The sequence below is a fragment of the Wyeomyia smithii genome, chromosome 1 (assembly GCF_029784165.1).
Source record: "Wyeomyia smithii strain HCP4-BCI-WySm-NY-G18 chromosome 1, ASM2978416v1, whole genome shotgun sequence".
NCBI classification, from domain to species: Eukaryota; Metazoa; Arthropoda; class Insecta; order Diptera; family Culicidae; genus Wyeomyia; species Wyeomyia smithii.
The window spans coordinates 123,634,491-123,656,768 of NC_073694.1; the positions used below are offsets into that span (position 1 = coordinate 123,634,491).

Here is a 22,278-nt window from a genome sequence, read left to right on the forward strand (position 1 = left end):
AACACACCTCTGAATTAAATTTTTCACTTGCGCAACACTTTTTTCAATTATAATCGAAGAAATTCTTTAAAATAGCACTAGAACGACTAGAACACATGCTTGCAAAGCGTTGGTTTTCTGGGTAATTTTCAATGTAAGGTTATGTCTATGACAGAGGCCATATGCTATGATCAGGGATGCCAGGTAATTATTTTAAAATATTCTCCAGAGTTACCAGGTTATTTTTTGTTTCTTGCCTTGGTTCAAAATAGTCGTCACTCGCCGAGGGATGACGAACCAGAAAAAGAAAGTCTCACTCTCTACAAATAGCATCTTGACATTGTTTTCGCACATAATTTGTCATTTAATGTTCTTAAATAGAAGACATGTCTTCACATCTGGCATCGCTAGTTATGATGGATTCGTGTTCGTGAAGATATCGATAATTATCGTTAGCGCCGAAAATTAACGATAATATCGATGATTTGCATTTATCGATTTTATCGATAAGTTTCCCATCACTACCGCCAATGAGCCCAGCGGCGTGCGGATGCAATGGGGGCATTCCGCTATTCCAGTTGTCCCCAACAATCCCAATGTTATACCACTTCATAACCTTCATATTAGAACATTTTGTTTGAAAGAATCCGTTGAAAAGAATTTTATTCAGAGATTTTTCGAAAATTGCTGCTCCTGAACAATTTGCTCGATGGCACATAGACCACTCTGGTTCGCAACGGCTCATATAATGATAGAAGCATCTTGGAAACAGCGTTGCCAGGTCATTTTTTTAAAAATCTGGAAAAGGCAAAAAAAAAATCTGGAAAAAATCTGGAAGTCATTTCGAGGGGTGAAAGTTAAATTCTTCGGATAAAAGTCTTGAGGTACGTAAAATTTAAGGTGACAAAATTGCAAAATTTCGCGCCAAATTTGAAGTGATGACCTTTTTGCGGAACAGAGAAAATAAAATCTGGATCATTCATGAAAAATCTGGATAATTGGACATGAAATCTGTTTACCTGGATATATGTTCAAAAATCTGGATAATCCAGCTAAATCTGGATACCTGGCAACGCTGCTTGGAAAGCACCGTGGTATAGCGCAGTGAATGTATGTGTGTGAAGAGAGAAATGCTTAAGGCGGGCATTTTAATATATGGACGCGACCAATGAACATTATTACAATGGCGACGAGTATAAAAATTGGTAAGTTAGAGAAAGGTAATGTGACCAGAATCGCTAAAGTGAGCGATTTGGAAGGGATAATATCCCTGATAAACAAATTGTGTTGTTTATGGAGTGACGGTGTCGCGAATCCCGAATTGATCCGGACAGAAAAAATGTGCTCTTGCAAAGGGGTGAGAGGGCTGAGCCCTACCTTTGGATGAGCAAATTGGGTCGAGTTGTATTCTCTCTGAGGTTAACCTTGAAACAGAGGATAGGCATTCGGGTGTGTGTATCATACTCTTTCTCTCATTTTGATTTTGTATGCGTAGGTTTATAGGTGACAATGATCGCAACTGATGTGTTCACCAAACACTGGAGTTGTTTTTTTTTTTTACTCATGGTTGTAATACGATTGGTATGTGGATCGCAAAGTTCACTTACACTTTACACTCGTAAAAGTGGGAAGCATGAAGACACGGAACAAGCTACAATCAGGGATGCCACATGTACAGATTAATCTGTATTTTACAGATTTTTGGCCGGAGCAACGATACAGAATCTGTATATACAGATTTTTGTCGAAAAGTACAGATTTACAGATTTTTCAAAATTGACATCAATTTTTAAAAACAATCCAAATTTTATTTCATTAAATATTAAGCAAATTGAACATATTTTCAACTCCTCACACGTTTTAAGCTAAAAATTTTGTTTATGTACCATAAAAACTTAAAAAATGCAAAGTTCTTCATGTTTAAACAATACAGATTTTTTTACAGATATTTTTGTTCCAGATACAGATGCTCAGATTTTTTCAAGGGATAACACAGATTTAAATGTGGCAACCCTGGCTACAATACATAAAGTTGCATTTATTTTCATGTGTGCAACATGGATTATGTTCATCGTGTTTTCTCCGATTTCTTCAGGAAAAAAATATAAATGAATACTGTCATATGAATGATGTTCATTATGAGTTACTAAGAGTGATGTAAACAAGGTTGCATATTCAATTTTGGGGTGTCAATTCCATTCAATTTGCCGCGTGTCGATAACTTGTTCCACAAGTACAATTTTGAAATATGATGTACGACAAACTTGCAATCCATGAGTAATGCTACAAGTTTGTCGAAGAAAGCAGTGCTCTAACTCTTGCATCTAAAGTATGAGAGCCAATATTCAGTGGAATATTCAGCCAATATTCGCGGTGAATATAAAAATATTCACCGCGAATATTGGCTGAATATTGCACTGAATATGGGCTCTCACACTTCAGGTATAAGAGTTACAGCATTGTACTATTCGACTAACTTGTAGTACTACTTAGGGAAAAAGCACCTTAAAATTGAATATGCAACCTTGGATGTAAACATTGACCATAAACGGGTAGCGTACAGGGTTGCCACATTTAAATCTGTGTTTTCCCTTGAAAAAATCTGAGCATCTGTATCTGGAACAAAAATATCTGTAAAAAAATCTGTATTGTTTAAACATAAGGAACTTTGTATTTTTTAAGTTTTTATGGTACATAAACAAAATTTTTAGCTTAAAACTGTGAGGAGTTGAAAATATGTTCAATTTGCTCAATATTTAATGAAATAAAATTTGGATTGTTTTCTGTATATCTGTATATTCTATCTGTATATCTGAGATTCTGTATCGTTACTTCAGCCAAAAATCTTCAAAATACACATTAATCTGTACATGTGGCATCCCTGCTACCAACACGGAGCGGACTACCAGGAAGGCAGCAGGAAGACTGCCATAGGCGAGTCGGCCGGTTCTGGAGGACCATCAGAAGGAGGCAGCTTTCAGGACTGGACGGCTTGCCATTCCGGACTTCAAGCGGACTGCTTGTGGAGGTTGTGGCTGCGGTGAGAAAGCCAGATATAACGCGGCCGGCGTTCTACAGCTGCCACGCTTGGACGGTGATGGACGATGGCGGAGGGGTGTCGGATGACACTGCTACCGTGTCCACCACCGGTCACCACAACCTTTAAAGCGCTTCAACGCAGCACATATTTATTAGTGCTGCTGGTAATCACTTGCAAACGTTTGAACAACTTCTGTTACGCTAGAGTTCCAATGTTGAATAAGTACATGAACAAATAATGCTGCAACGTTTGTTCAACAAATAGTTCAACGTGTGAACAACTGCTTTTCTAATTCGATATCTGCGAAGTGGAGATGCCAATATAAATAGGGTTTCATCCATATATTTTATTTATATTAATTATTAGATATTATTCAAAGTGCTCTAATGTTTCAGCAAATAAAAATGCAGTTAGATAAAAAATTTAGAAAAATACCACCCTCCTACTTTTTATAGTGTAAGTAAACCAAAAAAAAAGAAATCATATTTTTGTTCTCAACTGTTTATGTATATTGAAAAATTATATCATATACTTGGTATTGTCCTCTTGTAAAAATTTCGCTGAGCGCTTGGCGTCCAGAAACAGTGAATTCACGTCCATAATGTCATCCTTGCTTATCTGTGATCGTCCGTTTACTTTGCAGGACTGATGAGCTGGTGTCATAAGTTGTACCGCATAACGTAAAGTAGTGTTGGCGCCAATCTCACTAAGTGCCTGTATTCCCGAGTCTTCGACGCTGAGGCCTTCTGTTTGAGCACGTAATCTGAGGATTTGTTCAATTTCCGAAAGGTTGTACGGTGCGGTACGCACAATGAGCAACCTATCTAACAAATCCAACGGAACACCATGGGGAGATACAATATCATCAGTACCGCGGATCACACAACGACCTCGATTTGTAGCAAAAATTACTATTGGTGCAATAGCAGATTCCAAAGATTTATGTAAATATGTGAAACATTCCAAATCGAGCATATGAACTTCATCGATGAACAATACTCCAGGCACAAGTTCTGCAATGCCCTGATCAATGTACTTATTGACAACTTTGTTGATTTCCATGCGTAATTTATCAGTAATTTCAGTTTTTTTCGGTTTCATTATCTGTCCAACCATAGATAACACATCTTGACCTCCTTGCGGACGAGCATTTGCGGCATCTAAATCGTGAAGAGTAACGTCCTGGATAACTTCTTTCTTCTTATGAACCTCTCCTTTAGGAAGAGGAACATATTCCTCTGTTTCTAAATCAAACTCAGTAGCAAACGTGTCGCTTCGTCCCTGCCTTTTTACTGCACCGCTATTAGCCTCAATATAAATCACATCTCCAACGTCAACCTTTTCTTTTTGTAATGATTCATAAATGCTTGGATCTAACTTCAATTGTTTCGTGCCTTTTGCAGTTTTTAATCCAATAACTACGTTGCTAATTGTTTTGCCATAACCTCCCATTGGATTTTCTGTTTCAACAGGGGTTAACTCGGTGACTTCTCCTTCATATACTTCTTTAGTTTCCCGAATTCTTAATCCAATAGAGCGGCGAAAGTTTTCCATCAAAACTTCTGTCTTCTTGATCTCACTACTGAAAACCTCGGATCCAACCATGGGACAAAAAGGAACTTTATTGCCTAACTCCTGCGCAATAGCTAGAGCAATTGCTGTTTTGCCTGTTCCTGGAGGACCCGCAAGTAGAAGGGCTCTTCCAGACATTTTTTTCGTCTTAATCAAATCTACCACAACACCTGCTGCCTAAAATATTGCATACGCGTGAAAAAGTAAAAGCTACCCATCATAATTTAGTAAAATACCTCCCGAGCATTTTTCTGTCCGACCAATCCAGCCGCCATTTGTATTGGTATTCCGTTTTCGTCCAATCCAAGTCCTTTTACATGACTGTGTGCAGCAACTCGTTGAGTTTTTACAGTACTTTTTACTTCTTCAATCTTCATTTTGCCAATTTTTTATTATAAACTTAAATTTCAACGGCTCGCTAACCAATCGAATACCATAACGTTGCTAAGATATGAGGCGATATTTCAGATACTATCGATTAAGATGCTTTTCAAATTCGTAATTATCGATATCGAATCACGAATAACATATGAGAAGGTCGTAAGATAAAAGGAGACATCTTAAGCCTGTAGTACACTCTTTGTCTAATGATCAAATATTTGACCTTCTCACATAATGGTCAAATTTATTTGACATCATGGTTGTTGTTTGCCCGTGTTTGCCCCATGTTAAAATTGGAGAGTGAGAAACAATTATCTTTGACCAAATTTTTATCTGTCAAAAAGTGCCAAATATTCGAGCCTTTGGCATCCCTATACCGAGTGACATTGAATGACAATGAACTCATGTCCTGGGCTCAAATTAATTTGTGCCCGCTGTCAGCAGTAAGATGAAGATGTATGAAAAGAAGCGGTGATATGCTATCTCGTTTTTACATATGTTGAGATCTTAGCCCTTGAAACATGGCGTGATGCCAAAGGGGTGCAAATATTTGACGCTTGGCACAGAACGGAAGATCATCTGTGATACGAAAACTGCTAAGTGCTCAGTGAATTTTGCAGCGCTCCCTAGGGGTGGAAAGAACGCTTTTTACACGGAAAATAAACAGAATTTATACTACTTTTATCAAAATCAATCAAACACACTGGTATAAATCTGTAGGCGAAAACATTACAGGTTAACCCTGCTAAGCATCTGTAAGAAGGAAAACACATTATTTCTAGGGGCTTGACAACTTTATTTCATGAAAAATATTTCGGTAATATTACACGATATTGGTCGATATATATATATTAATATCTATCAATTTTTTTTATCACATTAACTTCCCAACCATAGCGTATAGGACACGGTGAAACTGTTTGATCAACAAGTAGGCACGAGTTGTGAATTGCTTCTAAAATAAATGAATATCAGTAGCAAGGTATGTGGCTTTACCGGATTTATAATTTGAATGCATCGAAATAGTATATTATAAGATGCGATGAATTTTGGTCATCGGTTGTTTTAATAAACATCTTTAGTCTTTGGCATTTTTTTTTGCAATATAGCCGATTGTACTTTTGACATACCGTTTTACTATGTTTCTATACACCAACATCACAACGACGATAATATGAATTCAAAGAGTTTTGATGTAATTAGAGGAGTGTCTGAAAATGCAACGATAAACACTTAGTAACAATGAATACAATCGAATTTTGCTCGTTGCACTAAATTCGTAGCCCAACTAGTAAAGGACTTTCACTCGTTGGGTTGAGCTATCTAGGCTGCAAGATGACACCGGTTGTTTCTTTTTGTTAGGATTACTAATCACCTATTGGGTTACGCAGTGTCTTGCCCCTAGCATCCTTCAAAACAGCTGACTCAGATACCGGCATAGATAATTGTAGAACTGTTCCTTTGTTGTTTTTCAGTAATCTACTCCTGTGAAAATAATCAGATTATTAACACGAGTTACATAAAGTGAGAGTCGCATCTTTTGTTTCAAGTCTCTAATTACCATCTCGTTTAGAGTCCTCGTAATGAATATTCGTATATTACGTAACGTGAAATTTGGCAATTTTCAAAACCCCCATCAACTAAGTAACGCAAATTTGCATGGTGGCAGTGTAACACTTCGCTGGATACCTTTCCTCCACCTCTCCCCTGAGCGCGTTATGTATTATAGGAATGTTTCCATATATGAACGAACGCTAGGGGTAAGGCACTATTGATATACAATGGTGATTCGCTCACCGGTTGCTCCTTAGTCGGGGGTTTGTTAGTTGGGCTCTAATCCATCTAAAAAGCGCTCTTATGTCAAAATTGAACGTCATTCAAATGATGCAAGAAACCCGAAAAGTGAATAAATAATAAAATAAATTTTGACTTCTCGTACTTGAGTTTATTTGTCATTGATTGTTGATGGTTACCTTTGATTACTCGAAAAAAATGACATTGATTACTTCAGAGTAATCTCAGGTTACGACGCATTTCGAAACCCCTTGAAACGAACCTCTTGAGATCCTTTTTTAGTGTTCTGTAAGGTTGTCACTTTCGGTTGTCAGCAGGGATACCAGATTTGTCAGCAAAACGCTGATTTGTTTTGATTCGCAGGTATGTGCTTTTTTTTCAATCTCCATCCCGCATAATCAATAACCATAAACGGATGATAATCCATATGGTTTTACGATACCCCATACAGTCGAAACTATATCCCGAACTAGTTGTTAGGCACGTTTTATGGTTATTGATTATGCGGGATGGTTAACTACATTTTTTTCCCTATGACTTTCTCAAAATGTGTGCAGATTTTTACAGACTTCTGCCTGCTCGAGCGCATTTATTCGAATCACGATTAGATTTTTATCAGATTTCAAAAAAAAAGACTGCACAATGAAACCGGTACCTTTTACAATCGCATTATTCGTTGCCCTAGAAACTAACGTGGATTTACTTAACCGTATTCTACTTATTTTTATTTAAATGGCATGTCGCATGTCGCATCAATGAGTAGAAAATCTATATTCTCCAGAATGGACTAGAGTCAATCGGCAAAACATTTTATATAATCTAATAAGAGGATGAAACTAGTCATCGGCAAACATTTTATATAATCTAATAAGAGGATGAAACTAGTTTATAAATTTCATTTCCGAATAAAGATGTGATTCATTTATTATAAATATTCGGAAAATTTGCGTTAAAAAATCCATCTGTGCCATGATTTTTAAAAACTCAAAGTACTGTCTTGAGTTGAAAAAAAACTAACGAGCTGCATTTTATATTCTAACAATTTTCAAAAATAACCGTCTATAACACATGGTACAATTGTAAATGGAAGAATTGCAACATTAACGGTTTAAAACGCACGATTTTTCAATAACATTAATTGTGGTTCGTGTTTCAAATCAACATTTGTCGATTACAATACCTTCGTTACACTATTCTAATATGACAAACTCCACAAATGTGAATAATTGCGATTTTTTCCAAAACGTTTTTGCATCGAACCTAATAGATTGTATTAAACGGGTTAAACTGTTGAAATAACCGTCAATTCAAAACATCGAATAAATTATGCCACATTATACCACTGGCAAAGCGGCATAAACGTATACGACAAATATATATTGCCCGAGAGCACAGAAAATTCAATTGTCATTTTTCAGTCCTTTTTGTGTGCACTTTCTGTTCGATCATATACCTGAAGTTGACCTTCCGTTCTGTGGCGGTGGTCTATTTTTGAAACAACTTTATATTAGATTTACACCAGCGAAACCTAAATGGAACCAGCTAATATAGACCAATTTTTCGTTCTTCGCACCGGTGTTGTATATCTTGTTGTTTTAAACTGCTGACATCTGTCACACTGTCAATACCCCATGCTATCAGTTAATGAGACTTATTATAATAAAAAACACTCAATATTTAACAAACGGAAATTCGACAATTTTTACGCACATTAAACGATTACTTTGGCAAGACTCTTTATATCCACAAGACTTTATGGATTTGACGGTTTGACCCGAGCGTCAATGACATTTCTCAGGATGGATTGGTATGATCTAAAATTTCTGCTACAAGTAGGGTTTCGGAAGATAGCGAAAAATATTTGATCACGTTGATGTTCATCTTCCGTTTTCGTCTCATCAATCTTTTAAAATCTTGCAGTTCTTCAAACTTGGTTTCCCGCATAATCAAAAACTATTGCTGAAGCGGTACCCGCATAATCAAAAACCATTGCTGAAGCGGTAAGGACTTTAACTGTACTTAATGAAGTATGGTAACTGTTCGTGATAATATCTTTTATCAGTTATTACTGTACTAAATTCAATAACTTAAACTATTGAGCTACAATATTATATTCAGTATCCCTAAATAGGATAGTGAACACTATTTGTTCACCATACTTTCAACGGTTGAAGCTCCATCGAGAAACGTAGAGACATCTTCCAGCAAACGCTGTAGTCGCAGGTTTTTGTCAAACTATAATGGAAGGTAATCAAATTGGTCACAAATCTTCCGGCTTTAGTATTTATACAATATTTTTTTCTTTCCAGTATCTCCGAGCAGAACGAAGTTGAAGTCGACATTGCACGACGAATGCAAAACAGCGCCCCTCGCAGCCTGGAAGGATACAAATATGACTACTCACAAAGAGAAATGTGCTACATGGCTGGAAAGTGATGATATTTGCAGTTGAAAAACAAAAACATCATATTTTTGCAAAAAATAAAGTAATCGCTACTAACAATCTTTATAATATTCGAAACAATATCACGACTATTCCACGAACGATTATCAGAATATAAATCAATATAAATATACCATTCATGATATGATACCTGAACAACTAGAAACTACTGCGAAATAACATATTCGCACTATTTATAGAATAGTTTTAGTACAAAATTTTGGATTATTAGATAACCATATTGTGTATAATATCGAAAAAAATATGTTCGGGAAAATCGCTGTTTTTGAATGGTAACCATACCTAACGCCTAGTTCACCAAATGGTTATTTCTCAGTTTACTATTAACTAGATGGTCAAAAATAAAGCTGAAATGGTATTTAAATGGTTATGTGACTGTTTTATAAATGGTTAAGATACTATACGGGAAACAATTCGTGTATGGTATTTGTTAATGCGGGTAAGGATTTTAACTGTACTTAATGAAGTATGGTAACTGTTCGTGATAATGTCTTTCATCAGTTATTACTGTACTAAACTGAATGACTTGAACTATTTATATTATTTATATAAATAAATATGACATTTTACCTACCTATTGGCAGCGTACAAAGGGTTTTAGAACGATCTATTTCTTGTTACAAAAAGTGACAAAAATAGACCAAAACGTATACCAGTTTCATTTTTTTTTCAATTTACATCTGGTATAAAACAAAATTTACACCACCGGTGTAGCAATGAATTTAAGTTTGTTCCAAAAAAATAGAACAAAACAACGATTTGGACCACCGCTGAAGATGCCCTAAAATGTCATTCGGTTTATTCGTATTAATTCAATTCGGTTTATTCGCGTTGAAAGAGATTTCGAAGGCTGTTCGCACCTACGTGAACTCTCGTATGTAATTGTCAAATGTGCGTGATGACAAAAGCAAAAATATTTCCTACTTTCTTTTTCACACGCAGAAACCAAACCAATATCAGCAACACCGTCAACGCCAATTGAATGCCTCATTTTTGGCTATTTCCATATAAGCGTTTTGCGAGTGTTGGGGAATAAAGAAAACAAAGATTTTTTATGACAACTCACAATTCATTTTTGTGGCTTTTCTGAAGCAGAATATGAACAGGTTTGTCGTTTTTGGCATCAAGGAAGCCGACCAGCAAAGGGGGGAATTTTGAAAGACCATAACCGTCGCCTTAATTGTATTGGGACTAGAGGAGAACTTGAGAGGCAGAAAAATGTTCCTAGAAGACACTGAACTCAAAACGTTCAAAATGCTGGGGTGACATTGCGCATTTCGTTTCGAGCAACTCGAACAAAACTAAATGATCGCTGGGGGGCGTTATGTTATTATGTTATGTTATGTTTCGTTTTTCGTATTTTTCGACTTTGCGGGTTAGATGAGCCGGTTAGATAAGCTTGAAGCATAACTGGCAGTATGTGACCTACTCGAAAATAGCGAAAATCGTTCGAATCGAGCTGCGCAATGCCACCCAATATCCTCAAAACCTAAACCAAGTTTGAAGAACTGCAAGATTTTAAAAGATTGATTTAAAAGATGAGACTAAAACGGAAGATGAACATCAACGCGATCAAATATTTTTCGCTATCCTCCAAAACCCTACTTGTAGCAGAAATTTTAGATCATACCAATCCATCCTGAGAAATGTCATTGACGCTCGGGTCGAACCGTCAAATCCATAAAGTCTTGTGGATATAAAGTGTCTTGCCAAAGTAATCGTTTAATGTGCGTAAAAATTATCGAATTTCCGTTTGTTAAATATTGAGTGTTTTTTATTATAATAAGTCTCATTAACTGATAGCATGGGGTATTGACAGTGTGACAGATGTCAGCGGTTTAAAACAACAAGATATACAACACCGGTGCGGAGAACGAAAAATTGGTCTATATTAGCTGGTTCTATTTAGGTTTCGCTGGTGTAAATCTAGTATGAAGTTGTTTCAAAAATAGACCACCGCTGAAGATGCCCTTACAACATGTTTTTCTCTGGATCTATTGGAAACTCCTCTAGGTCTAATAAAGCAATTTCTGATACAGTGTCAATATGAACAGTAATGACAGTAGGGGGTTTATATAGAGGGGTAAGACAGTGAGTAAATTTGAGGTTTTCCGAGTTTTTTTAGGAAACCTGAAAAATAAAGAGCAAATCTGAGTAACTCTCGTGTCTCTGAATATCCATCCTTAAACATTTTTCCCACCGCAAATATAGGCATGAATGTTGCTCGGTCCCACCGTTCATATATATTTCTTGCTCTTAAGGTAATCAAAGATGTGAATCAGCTGAGAATTTCGGAGTAATATTGAGTAAATTAGAGTCCCAAGCATAAGAGTAACTCAGATAAAAGTGAATAAATTTGAGTTTCCTGAGAAAACGTGAAAAATAAAAAGCAAATCTGAGTATCTCTCGTGTCTCTAAATATCTATCGTTAAACCTTTTCCCCACCGCGAATATAAATATGAATGTTATTCGGTCTCACCGCTCATATATTTTTCTTGTTCTCAAGGTAATCGAAGATGTGAATCATCTGGATATTTCAGAGTAATATTGAGTAAATTAGAGTAACTCCCAAGCATAAGACTAACGCAGATAAAAGCTGTCTCGCCCCTCGGTTTATATAAATTTTGTTGTTCAAGGTTTTTGAAAAAATAATAATCTGTGTTGATAAAATTAGAGGCAGTTTTAGTGAATTAACATATGTCTCAAAATTAAACAGTGACTCTGCGTCCGTTTGTAACGGAACTGCTTCTATTTACTCAGCTATTATGGAAAACAAGTATTGGGAAACTTTTAAGATTGATAGTACATCGGCTCTAGTTAGGTTATTCTTTTGGTGCAATTTTAGAGTGAAGTTTACAGCAGCTCCCTTGATGTCCGCTAAGGAATCCTCTAAACATTGTTTCTTATATGAATATCGCTGTCATTTCGTGTATCTGGGGAGCTTAAAATATAGCTCGAGCCAGTTCCTTGGTTGTTGATATGCTCAGAAAATTTGTGCTTAAACAGTTGACGCTTGAACGAGTAAAATATTGCTAAACACTGAGACAAGCATTCGCCAATCGGTTGAAGAGCCTACATGCATTGAAGCAAACATAGGTAAGGGATCTTACCAAACTACTTTTACATTTGATTACCGAAGTTGGATTTAGTGTTATCAGTTACGAAGGTGATAATTAGAATGACAGTTGATGGAAAACGACAAAGTTACGCTTTGGTTGGCGAGGCAAATTATATTGGGAATTCTACTGATGGAGTAGATTTAGTGTCTCGAGGTTTTCAATAAATTCGTCCTAGTATTAAGCTGAAAGAATTCAAGGATAGTTTGCCACTATTTCTAAAAAGAGGAAATACAGTCGCAGCAGCAACAAATCAGTCTTTCTGAACGGATGCTGGATACCTCCGAATCGAGGGTTAAGTTTTAGTCTCATTGTTTTACGAGTTGCAGAAAGACTTTTTCGGTGCAGTTCCGAAAGGTAATGTGTTATTTGAATTTGCGTGCAAAAGTTTTTTCATAGTAAATAAAATGAGCCTTTGGCATCCCTATACCGAGTAACAGTGAATGACAATGAACTCATGTCCTGGGCTCGAATTAATTTGTGACCGCTGTCAGCAGTAAGATGTATGAAAAGAAGCGCTGATATGCTATCTCGTTTTTACATATGTTGAGATGTTAGCCCTTGAAACAGAGATGCCAGATGTTTTTGAAAAATGTCTGCAACTGTTCGAAACCCCGGAAAAATTTGCTTGAAATCTGAAAAAAAATCTATCCGTGATTCGACAAAATTTCGCGCACGCAGGTGAAAGTCTGCGAAAAGCTGCACACATTTTGAGAACGTCTGCGTAAATATAAAGAGACTCTGACAAAAATCTGCAGAAACTATTAAAAATCTGCAAATATCTGCGAATCAATAAAAGTCTGCACACGGACTCTAAAACTCTGCGTTTTGCAGACAAATCTGCATATCTGGTTTCCCAGCCTTGAAATATGACGTGATGCCAAAGGGGTGAAATAAAACGATACTTGGTTTTGTTAACAATTCCAGTACTAAGAACCTGTCAAAATAGTAGGAGGGTGGTATCCAAGACACGATTGCATAGTTGTCGTAGGACTACAATAGTTTTATATTTTCCTTTGAGGCTCTGTTTGATTTGAGCTCGTTTTACTTTTGGCACGGTTCGATTTTGGCACACATGTGCCAAAAACGAGCGATTATGTCTGATCACATTTCTTAGTTTTCTTGATTATTTGAATCAATTCAAGCTCAACATCCTCCAAAAGAAGAGTATTTTGGTTCTTTATGCCGCCGAAGCGGATGACCGGAATCGGTAAAACGGTTCCTGGAATATGCACATTAGACTGGGACACAGTTGTATGGGAAAAAAGCGTTGGTGTAATTTTTTCGCTCCAATGCACTTTTCGTGTTCCTTATGGGTCCTGTAATAGCTGTGTAACTTTTCAGATCGATCGGTGGAACCCCTGATTTGCGCCCGGTTTTTAAAGTTTCCATACGATTTTATATGGGAAAATCCACTTTTTCAAAACTTATCCTTTAGAAATTTCCAGTTGGCTCCTTAAAATATACCAATACATGATATTTGTATGAAATTTTCCTGGGAACAATTCTTCTGAAGACTGTAAGGCGCTACAAAATTTGTAGAAAAAGTTATTCACCAAAAACTGATCGAATGTCTGACGAACGGCTCAACATTGAATTTTTCCAGCAACACTGCTGCAACATGCTGCTGTTGCAAACTCAATAACGTGATGAGAAACAGTTTCGCGTAGAATTAAGCTTGAAAGCGTGATTTTTTGCTCATAGTATCTTCGGAGAAAATGCTTAGAATATCAATCCCTATATTCTGATAGTATTCATACCCCTAAAGTGAGAAATCAGCTTTCTAAACATCCCTACGTAGTGAAAAACATTTTCGTGTGGGATTAAGCTTGAAGGTATGATATTTTGCTCACGTTATCTTCATTATCGGAGAGCTTGCTTAAAATATTAATTATTAAGTTTTAATGTAGATTGATTGCTCCCCCTAAAAGAGGGAAATAAACTTTCTAAACACCCACCTCGTGTGACAACTTGGGTTCTGGTGCCAATTCAATAGATCATACCCTGGTGTCCTTCAGAAAGGAGTTTTGTAGATACATAGCTACAATTTGCGCAGATACATGGCCAGCAGGTCACTACGAACCAATGAGGTATACACAGGTGAGGAATAAGAAGACAGTAGAATACTTTTACAAGAATAATAACACGGCTGCTTGCGTGTCAGTCATTTTTTCTAGTTAATAAACGTTGACCGTTCATTGGCAGTATTGTAATTTCTTTTTGTTTGATATTTTGAATGAAGTTCATTGAATATTTTTAAATTTTGTGCAAATGAGAAGTTGAAGTGCTGCCGAATTGTAATATGCACATTTTATACGACATCATTAAATGGGAACGGAACAAAGGCTACGGTTATGCAGAACGCGAATGCCGGCGCGATGCGATTCGCCTTACCGTGGTGAAATGTACAGCTCTTTTTAAGGCGAAGTAGAGCTATACATTTCAACAGATTTCGTCTTGCCGAATCGCATCGCGCCGTTATTTGGCGTTCTGCATGACCGTAGCCAAACACTAAGCGACGCAAACACGTAATAATAGTCAGAGTATGCATGAAGAAGAAGATAATTAACTTTGGATTATAGCGCAAAACGAGAAAATATTAACTCTTCAAATATTAATTTGTGTTCTTCAAATTTCAGTTGTTCAATTTAATATCCGATGAAATGTCTGTTTATTATCTGATGAAACTCTTATATAGGCCAAATGATGCATTCCCAATTTACTAGGTCCATAACTCTGCCGACCGTGCTTGGGAATGCGACCAATCAGAGGTCGAATTTTGTGTTTTGACAAGGCTCAAGAATTTTCAATAGTACAATAGTTCGAATGATAAAATTGCAATTTCATGCATTTGGTTGGAATCTTAGAAGATTTTCTAATCGATTACTGCAAAAACGAAGGAAATCCATCGAAAACTAACCGATTTATTAGCATTTGAAATTTTTCTCACTTTTTTCAGTTTTAGATTTTCATTTCACATCCCTATGTAGCCGAACTTCCTGAGAGAAGTATTCTACTTCAAAATTAAATCTTCATTAATTCATTTGTTGTCCTTATAAAGGACAATTGTTCAATTTATCATAGGATGTAGTGCTTGCTGATATTCAGAGGAATGCATGAAGAAGAAAAAGTATCTCGAAAGCGTGTGTGCAAAAGACTTGAAAAGCGTATTATATGTCTCGTCCTCAAGCAGAAAGGAGGAGAATGGTTTTGCGCTTCGCTCGCTTTGCAATGCTGCTTGATACCAGTTGAAACTGTTTAGTTGTAGTAGTTGTAGTTTCGCACCATCCAACTTTTGCGTGCATATTTGGTTGTTTTTGGGTCATTTTCGGCAGTTTTCCAGTCACCAAAAGTTGCCATTTTACAACTCAAAATGTTGTCTGAGGTCGATTAGTGGTTTCAATGCATCATCACGATTTCGGAAATACCCATATTGGGTGGTATTTGGTCATATCTCGCTGTTTTTCAGAAACCGGAAATCACCATCCTGGATTTCAAAATGGTATTCAGAGACAATTTCTGGCCTCTGAGCGTCATTCTGGTTAAAGAAACACCCATATTAGGTGGTATTCGGTCATTTTCGTCTTATCCAGTCACCGGAAGTCGCCATCTCACAATTTAAAATGTTGTCTGAGGTCGTGGGTGTTTAGAAAGTTTACTTCCCTCTTTTAGGGGGAGTAATCAATCTACATTAAAACTCAAAAATGAAATGTAATATTCAATAATATTTTTAATCAATTAATATTTTAAGCAAGCTCTCCGATAATGAAGATAACGTGAGCAAAATATCATACCTTCAAGCTTAATCCCACACGAAAATGTTTTTTACTACGTAGGGGTGTTTAAAAGCTGATTTCTCACTTTTAGGGGTATAAATCACACAACGAATACTATCAGAATATAGGGATTGATATTCTAAGCATTTTCTCCGAAGATACTATGAGCAAAAAATCACGCTTTCAAGCTTAATTCTACGCGAAACTGTTTCTCATCACGTTGTTGAGTTTGCAACAGCAGCATGCTGCAGCAGTGTTGCTGGAAAAATTCAATGTTGAGCCGTTCGTCAGACATTCGATCAGTCTAAGGTGAATAACTTTTTCTACAAATTTTGTAGCGCCTTACAGTCTTCAGAAGAATTATTCCCAGGAAAATTTCCTACAAATATCATGTATTGGTATATTTTAAGGAGCCAACTGGAAATTTCTAGAGGATTAGTTTTGAAAAAGTGGATTTTCCCATATAAAATCGTATGGAAACTTTAAAAATCGGGCGCAAATCAGGGGTTCCACCGATCGATCTGAAAAGTTACACAGTTGTTACAGGACCCATAAGGAACACGAAAAGTGCATTGGAGCTAGTACTTATTTTTTGTCCCACCCTAATGCACATGTGCCGGTAATATAATGATCATGATCTAAGCAGTACTAAGCCTCTGATTACTCGGGTAGTAATATCAAGTATCTAGGTCGTCAGCCTTAGTTCATCAAGCGACACCTCAAACGACTTGGAACTAAAACTACTTCACTGGTGAAAATATCTATGAAAAAAGTCATGAGAACCGTTGATTTTTTGCATAGTTCAATCTTGGCAACTAGAAAATTTGTCTGAAAATTTGGTCTGTGTTTTGATTATATATTTGCAGCACTCTATTTTAGAAGAAAAAATATTCTCTTCATAATTGATGAATACCTTTCATTCTAATACAGTCAATTTTCTTCAATACGCGTAAACGCAAGCTTCTATACAGACCTAAACTGAGTACGATTTAGTAGAAATCAAACAACATTTATTTGTCTTGTGAACGATGGCTCACTCTCCGATCACCAAGCGGCAAATATGTCACATGATAAAATTTTCTTGCAGTTACAAGTTCGTGAAAAAAAGTTAAAGGGTACGTGCTCGAGTGCACAAACGTAAGCTTGCCATGGGACTATGGTGGGTGTCAAGATTTATTTTTGCCATAGCCATAGTATATACATAACACACACCAAACGAACAAATACCATACACAGTAATCCATGAACATTTTACAAAAAACCACAGACTCTTGTCATAAACCACAGCATACAAATACCAATACCCACATGAACTGTCCATAAATGCATAACAGTCCCATGTATTTTTTTTCTTCGTCTATGCACAGTCCCATGTAATTTCTCATCACTTTTTGCTTAAACCTTTAAAACTTCTTCACATAACCAGTGCTCTCAAAAAATCGCGAGAAACAGCTTTTTGTTGCTAAATTGATTACAAAAACATGAATTTTGGTCAGTCTCATGTTACAAATAAACGCAAAACAAGCTCAGTGCTGAAAATAACTAGCATAAAATTATGGTCACTATCATAGAAATACCAACTGAAGTACTAATAGGAAAAATAATTAACTTGTTGCCTGTACAAATATTCTGTCATAAATATATTTACCTCGTATAAATGCATTTTTGCATTTATACGTATGTGTGTATGCACAATGCATACACACATACACGTAATAAACACACACGCGCTATACACACTCACGCACACACACTACTCACACACACACACTACTCACACACATACTACTCACACACACACACTACTCACACGCACCACTATTAACACACACACGCTACTCAAACTCACACACACACACAAACACACACTACTCACACACACACACTATCCACACACACACTACCCACACACACATTACTCACACACACACTACTCACACATACACTACTCTAACACACACACACACACACACACACACACACTACTCTAACACACACACTACTCACACGCACCACTATTCACACGCACACGCTACTCAAACACACACACACACACAAACACACACTACTCACACACACTACTCACACACACACACTACCCACACACACACTACTCACACACACACACATACACTACTCTAACACACACACACACACTACTCTAGCACACACACACTACTCTAACACACACACACACACACTACTCTAACACACACACTACTCACACGCACACACTACTCACACGCACACACTGCTCACACGCACACGCTACTCAAACAGATCCACGCTACTTACACACACACATACAAACACACACACACATACAAACACACACACAGACACACACATAAACACACACACACACACAAACACACACAGATATACACACAAACACACACAGACACACACACGCAAACACACACACACAAACACACACACACAAACATAAACCAACACACACACAAACAAACACACACATACACAGACAGACACACAAACACAGACACACACACAAACAAAGACACACACACAAACACAGACACAAACACAAACACAGACACACACACATACACACCCACACACTACTCAGACACACACGCTTGATATACGACACACTATACCCACACTATCGGCAGCACCCAAACGGCTTCCAAGCCGTCCAATGGTCCCCAGTGATGTTCACGTCCAATTTCGGGCTGTATTCCAACAACGATATCTGAATTAGATTACCACTGGTGGAGTCCAACTCAGATCGAAGGGAAGCCGAACTGTTCGCCTTGACGGTCAACCAGGGAATGATCTTCTCTCAACACGGAATTTCCTTTTATAACATCACTCAGTGTGGGGAACTTGGGTGATTGGGGGAAGAACCAATCACGTGGAAGCAGCTCTGCTTTCTTTCTTCATCGCTTACGTTGGGTGATGAATGTGATGCCAGTTGGCTGGAATTGCTAGCCAACGACTGAATGCGTGAAATCATTTCGTCTATGTTTTTGAAGTCTGCGTTAGGGAAATATATGAATCGTATGAAAAATGTATGTGGATATTCGACCTTCAAACTTTTCCGCAATTTTTACGGAGTAATAAGAAAATGGTAACTAAAATTATCATGTTATACAAATCTTGTACATTTTAGCTTTCCAACGGTATATTAACTATTGAAATCGGAACAGTTGTTTGAGCGCTACTAGCATCTAAAATCTTCCATTCCGCCAACCAAAAACGTTACATGTTTAATCCAGTTTCCACAGATGGTACCTTAGTATAGTGAAGAAAGACGTAGTCCCACGTCAAAATAACTACAAAGAATTATAGTTTTTGAACAAAAATGTATATTCACAGAAAATTTAAAATGGACATTAAAAAAATGTAGAGTTCAAAAATAAACAACGCATTTTATCTGTACAATGAACCTAATTTATATACCCTGCTATCTGCCTCGACCGACACGTAAAGAATTTTGTTGTCCCCGGTGGCGCAGTGTATTTTGCGGCACCCGAATAATCATATTGAATTCTGATATTTGCTACTATACGAAACAAGAAGAAGAAGAAGACAATTCAAACGGCAATTCGATTGAAATCCAGATCGCAAAACGATACCTACGCGTTAACCCAACACGCCCCACTGTGCGTCGACAGCGGCAATGTAGTCTTTACTTGGCTTCGCTGCACACAAATGAGTATCGAGTTCTCCTGCACTGATAGACGACGAGTATCGAGTTCTCCTGCACTGATAGACGACGAGTATTCATACATTGCTCGGTGCAGTACTGTTGCCAGCATATTTTCCTTCAAGACATCAGTTTTAATAACATTCTAACCGCAGAACGTAAAACTGTCTGATATTGGAGGTGGTTACGAACATTCAGAAAAAGCTTCACCTTCAAGACATCAAAATAGTCTAGGCTCATGGAAGCGAACATTAGTTGACCTCGAGGGGTAAGACAGGTTTTCCGAGTTTTTCTGAGAAAACCTGAAAAATAAAGAGCAAATCTGAGTAACTCTCGTGTCTCTGAATATCCATCCTTAATTTTTTTTCCTACCGCAAATATACACATGAATGTTGCTCGGTCCCACCGCTCATATATATTTCTTGCTCTCAAGGTAATCAAAGATGTGAATCATCTGAGAATTTCGGAGTAATATTGAGTAAATTAGAGTAACTCCCGTGTAAGAGAGTAATTCAGATAAAAGTGAGAAACTTTGAGTTTTTCTGAGAAAACGTGAAAAATAAAGAGCAAATCTGAGTAACTCTCGTGTCTCTGAAAACCCATCTTTTCCCCACCGCAAATATAAATATGAATGTTACTCGGTCTCACCGCTCATATATTTTTCTTGTTCTCAAGGATTTCGGAGTAATATTGAGTAAAATAGAGTTACTCCCAAGCATAAGAGTAACTCAGATAAAAGCTGTCTCGCCCCTCGGTTGACCTATTGGGACGGGGAGACTCTGTCAATTTTTTTTTGCCACTGCTGCACAGGATATCAAAGCAGGCAGTTGGTGTCTACTCATGAAGTCTGTGCTAGGCGTGCTCGCATGTGATTGGTTCATTGTTCGTGAAAATTCGACCTTGAAACTATTGTGAAATTTTCACTGTTTAACAATGAAATGATAATGATAACTGAGGAATCTCAAAATTGTCCATCATTTTATCAATCCAACGACATATTGATTATTGTATTACCGTTTGAAATCTTTCATTCCAACGTTACACCTTGGTTTTAGTTTCCGCAGAATGTATCTCGATATAGTGCGATTAGACGTAGTCCTACGTCAAAAATGACAAAGTTGCCAAAAAGTTGGAGTGAATAATATTTTGCAGTGCTGCAAGAACGTAAATTTCCAAACTCAACATTTATGCAAGGTGAAAGAAATATTCAACATTCATGCATTTTCAACTTTTCAAAAAATAATAATAAATTTAATACTCATAGAAAAATATTGATTATAGCGCTATTAATCTTTGAATGTAAAGTACTTCGAGGAAAAAGTATAAAAATAGGGGGTAAGGTCCGACGGGAAACGTCTATTGAGAATGCTCCAAAGTTGCTTCATCATAGTGATTTTAACTGGTGATTCACAAACTCTTTGTATGGTCTACAAAATAATGATGAAAGTATTGCCCCTTGCATGACTAATTAGACTTCTGTGATAATCATTCATTGCCCAATTTCTTATTACGCTCTACCAAATTGACACCTCAGTAGCGCAGTGGCAGTTTTTTTGGGTTCATTGTTTGTTTTGTTTTTCATTTGCAACATTAAGTATATATTTTTGAGCAGCTTTAGTTAAAAATTAGGTTGAATATCAAAACAAAACTAAGTGTTACATGATTGATTGGGTGATACTGAGTATCGATACTTTCTCAATTGTCATTGTATCGATACCAGACTTCATGGTTTCAAGTATACTTTATTAATATATTATGCATTAGGTTGAAAATTGGAGTTGTCGACTAGCGACATTCGATTTTACTCTCATACCGTACATCATACTTAACTTCGGAAGTAGTGCGCTGTATAGCGCATCTGATTTGCTATACAGCGCATTACTTCCGACGTTAGGTATAATGTACGGTATGAGAGAAAAATCGAATGTCGCTAGTCGACAACTCCAATTTTCAACTTAATGCATAATATATAGGTATCAAGCACTGACCATTGCTGTAGTGGTTTCTTATTGACCTACCAAGGTAGCAGTCATGATAGAGTGTCTTTGTCTATATAATAAAATATTTCTGTCAAGCGTTTCGATATCGCTAGTATCGATACCCATCACCCATAACTGCGAAATCGTATGCGAGATTCGACTGTGATAATCGTGTATTTCGGGGTAGTCCAATTTGGCGTAAAAGTCGCAATATATAAAATTAAACATTGACATAAAACTCAAAACCTTCACGGTTTTTGTGATGCACTTTATTATTCCCCAGGACTTCCACTGTCACCATTTGTTATACGAGTCGAATAAAAAAGATAGTCAACATTGCGCTTGGAGAAGAGATCTGACACCTCTGATGTGCCCGAAAAAAATTCACGATGTATTTTGCGGTGAGAACAGTAAACGGACAATGTTTTTTATTGTAACCATAAAAAACACGGTATTTTTACTGTAAGCTTGTAAACGATTGCTGTCATTACCATGTTTTAACAA

At 37.0% G+C, this 22,278-nt stretch overlaps 1 protein-coding gene across 1 annotated transcript; it reads right to left on the bottom strand.

The window, feature by feature from the left end:
- Positions 1 to 2,755: 2,755 nt before the first annotated feature.
- Positions 2,756 to 5,078, bottom strand: LOC129717997 (ruvB-like helicase 1). Its single transcript, XM_055668367.1, has 2 exons — positions 4,828 to 5,078; positions 2,756 to 4,768 (listed from the first exon to the last, which is right to left on the bottom strand). The coding sequence occupies exons 1-2, from the start codon at positions 4,966 to 4,968 to the stop codon at positions 3,539 to 3,541; spliced, it is 1,371 nt and encodes a 456-aa protein (XP_055524342.1). The 5' UTR covers positions 4,969 to 5,078; the 3' UTR covers positions 2,756 to 3,538.
- Positions 5,079 to 22,278: the final 17,200 nt, after the last annotated feature.

Coding starts and splice junctions, on each gene's coding strand:
- LOC129717997 (XM_055668367.1), bottom strand. CDS start 4,968: ATGAAGATTGAAGAAGTAAAAAGTACTGTAAAAACTCAACGAGTTGCT. Junction 4,769..4,827: donor GACAGAAAAATGCTCGGGAG/GTATTTTACTAA, acceptor GCAATATTTTAG/GCAGCAGGTGTTGTGGTAGA.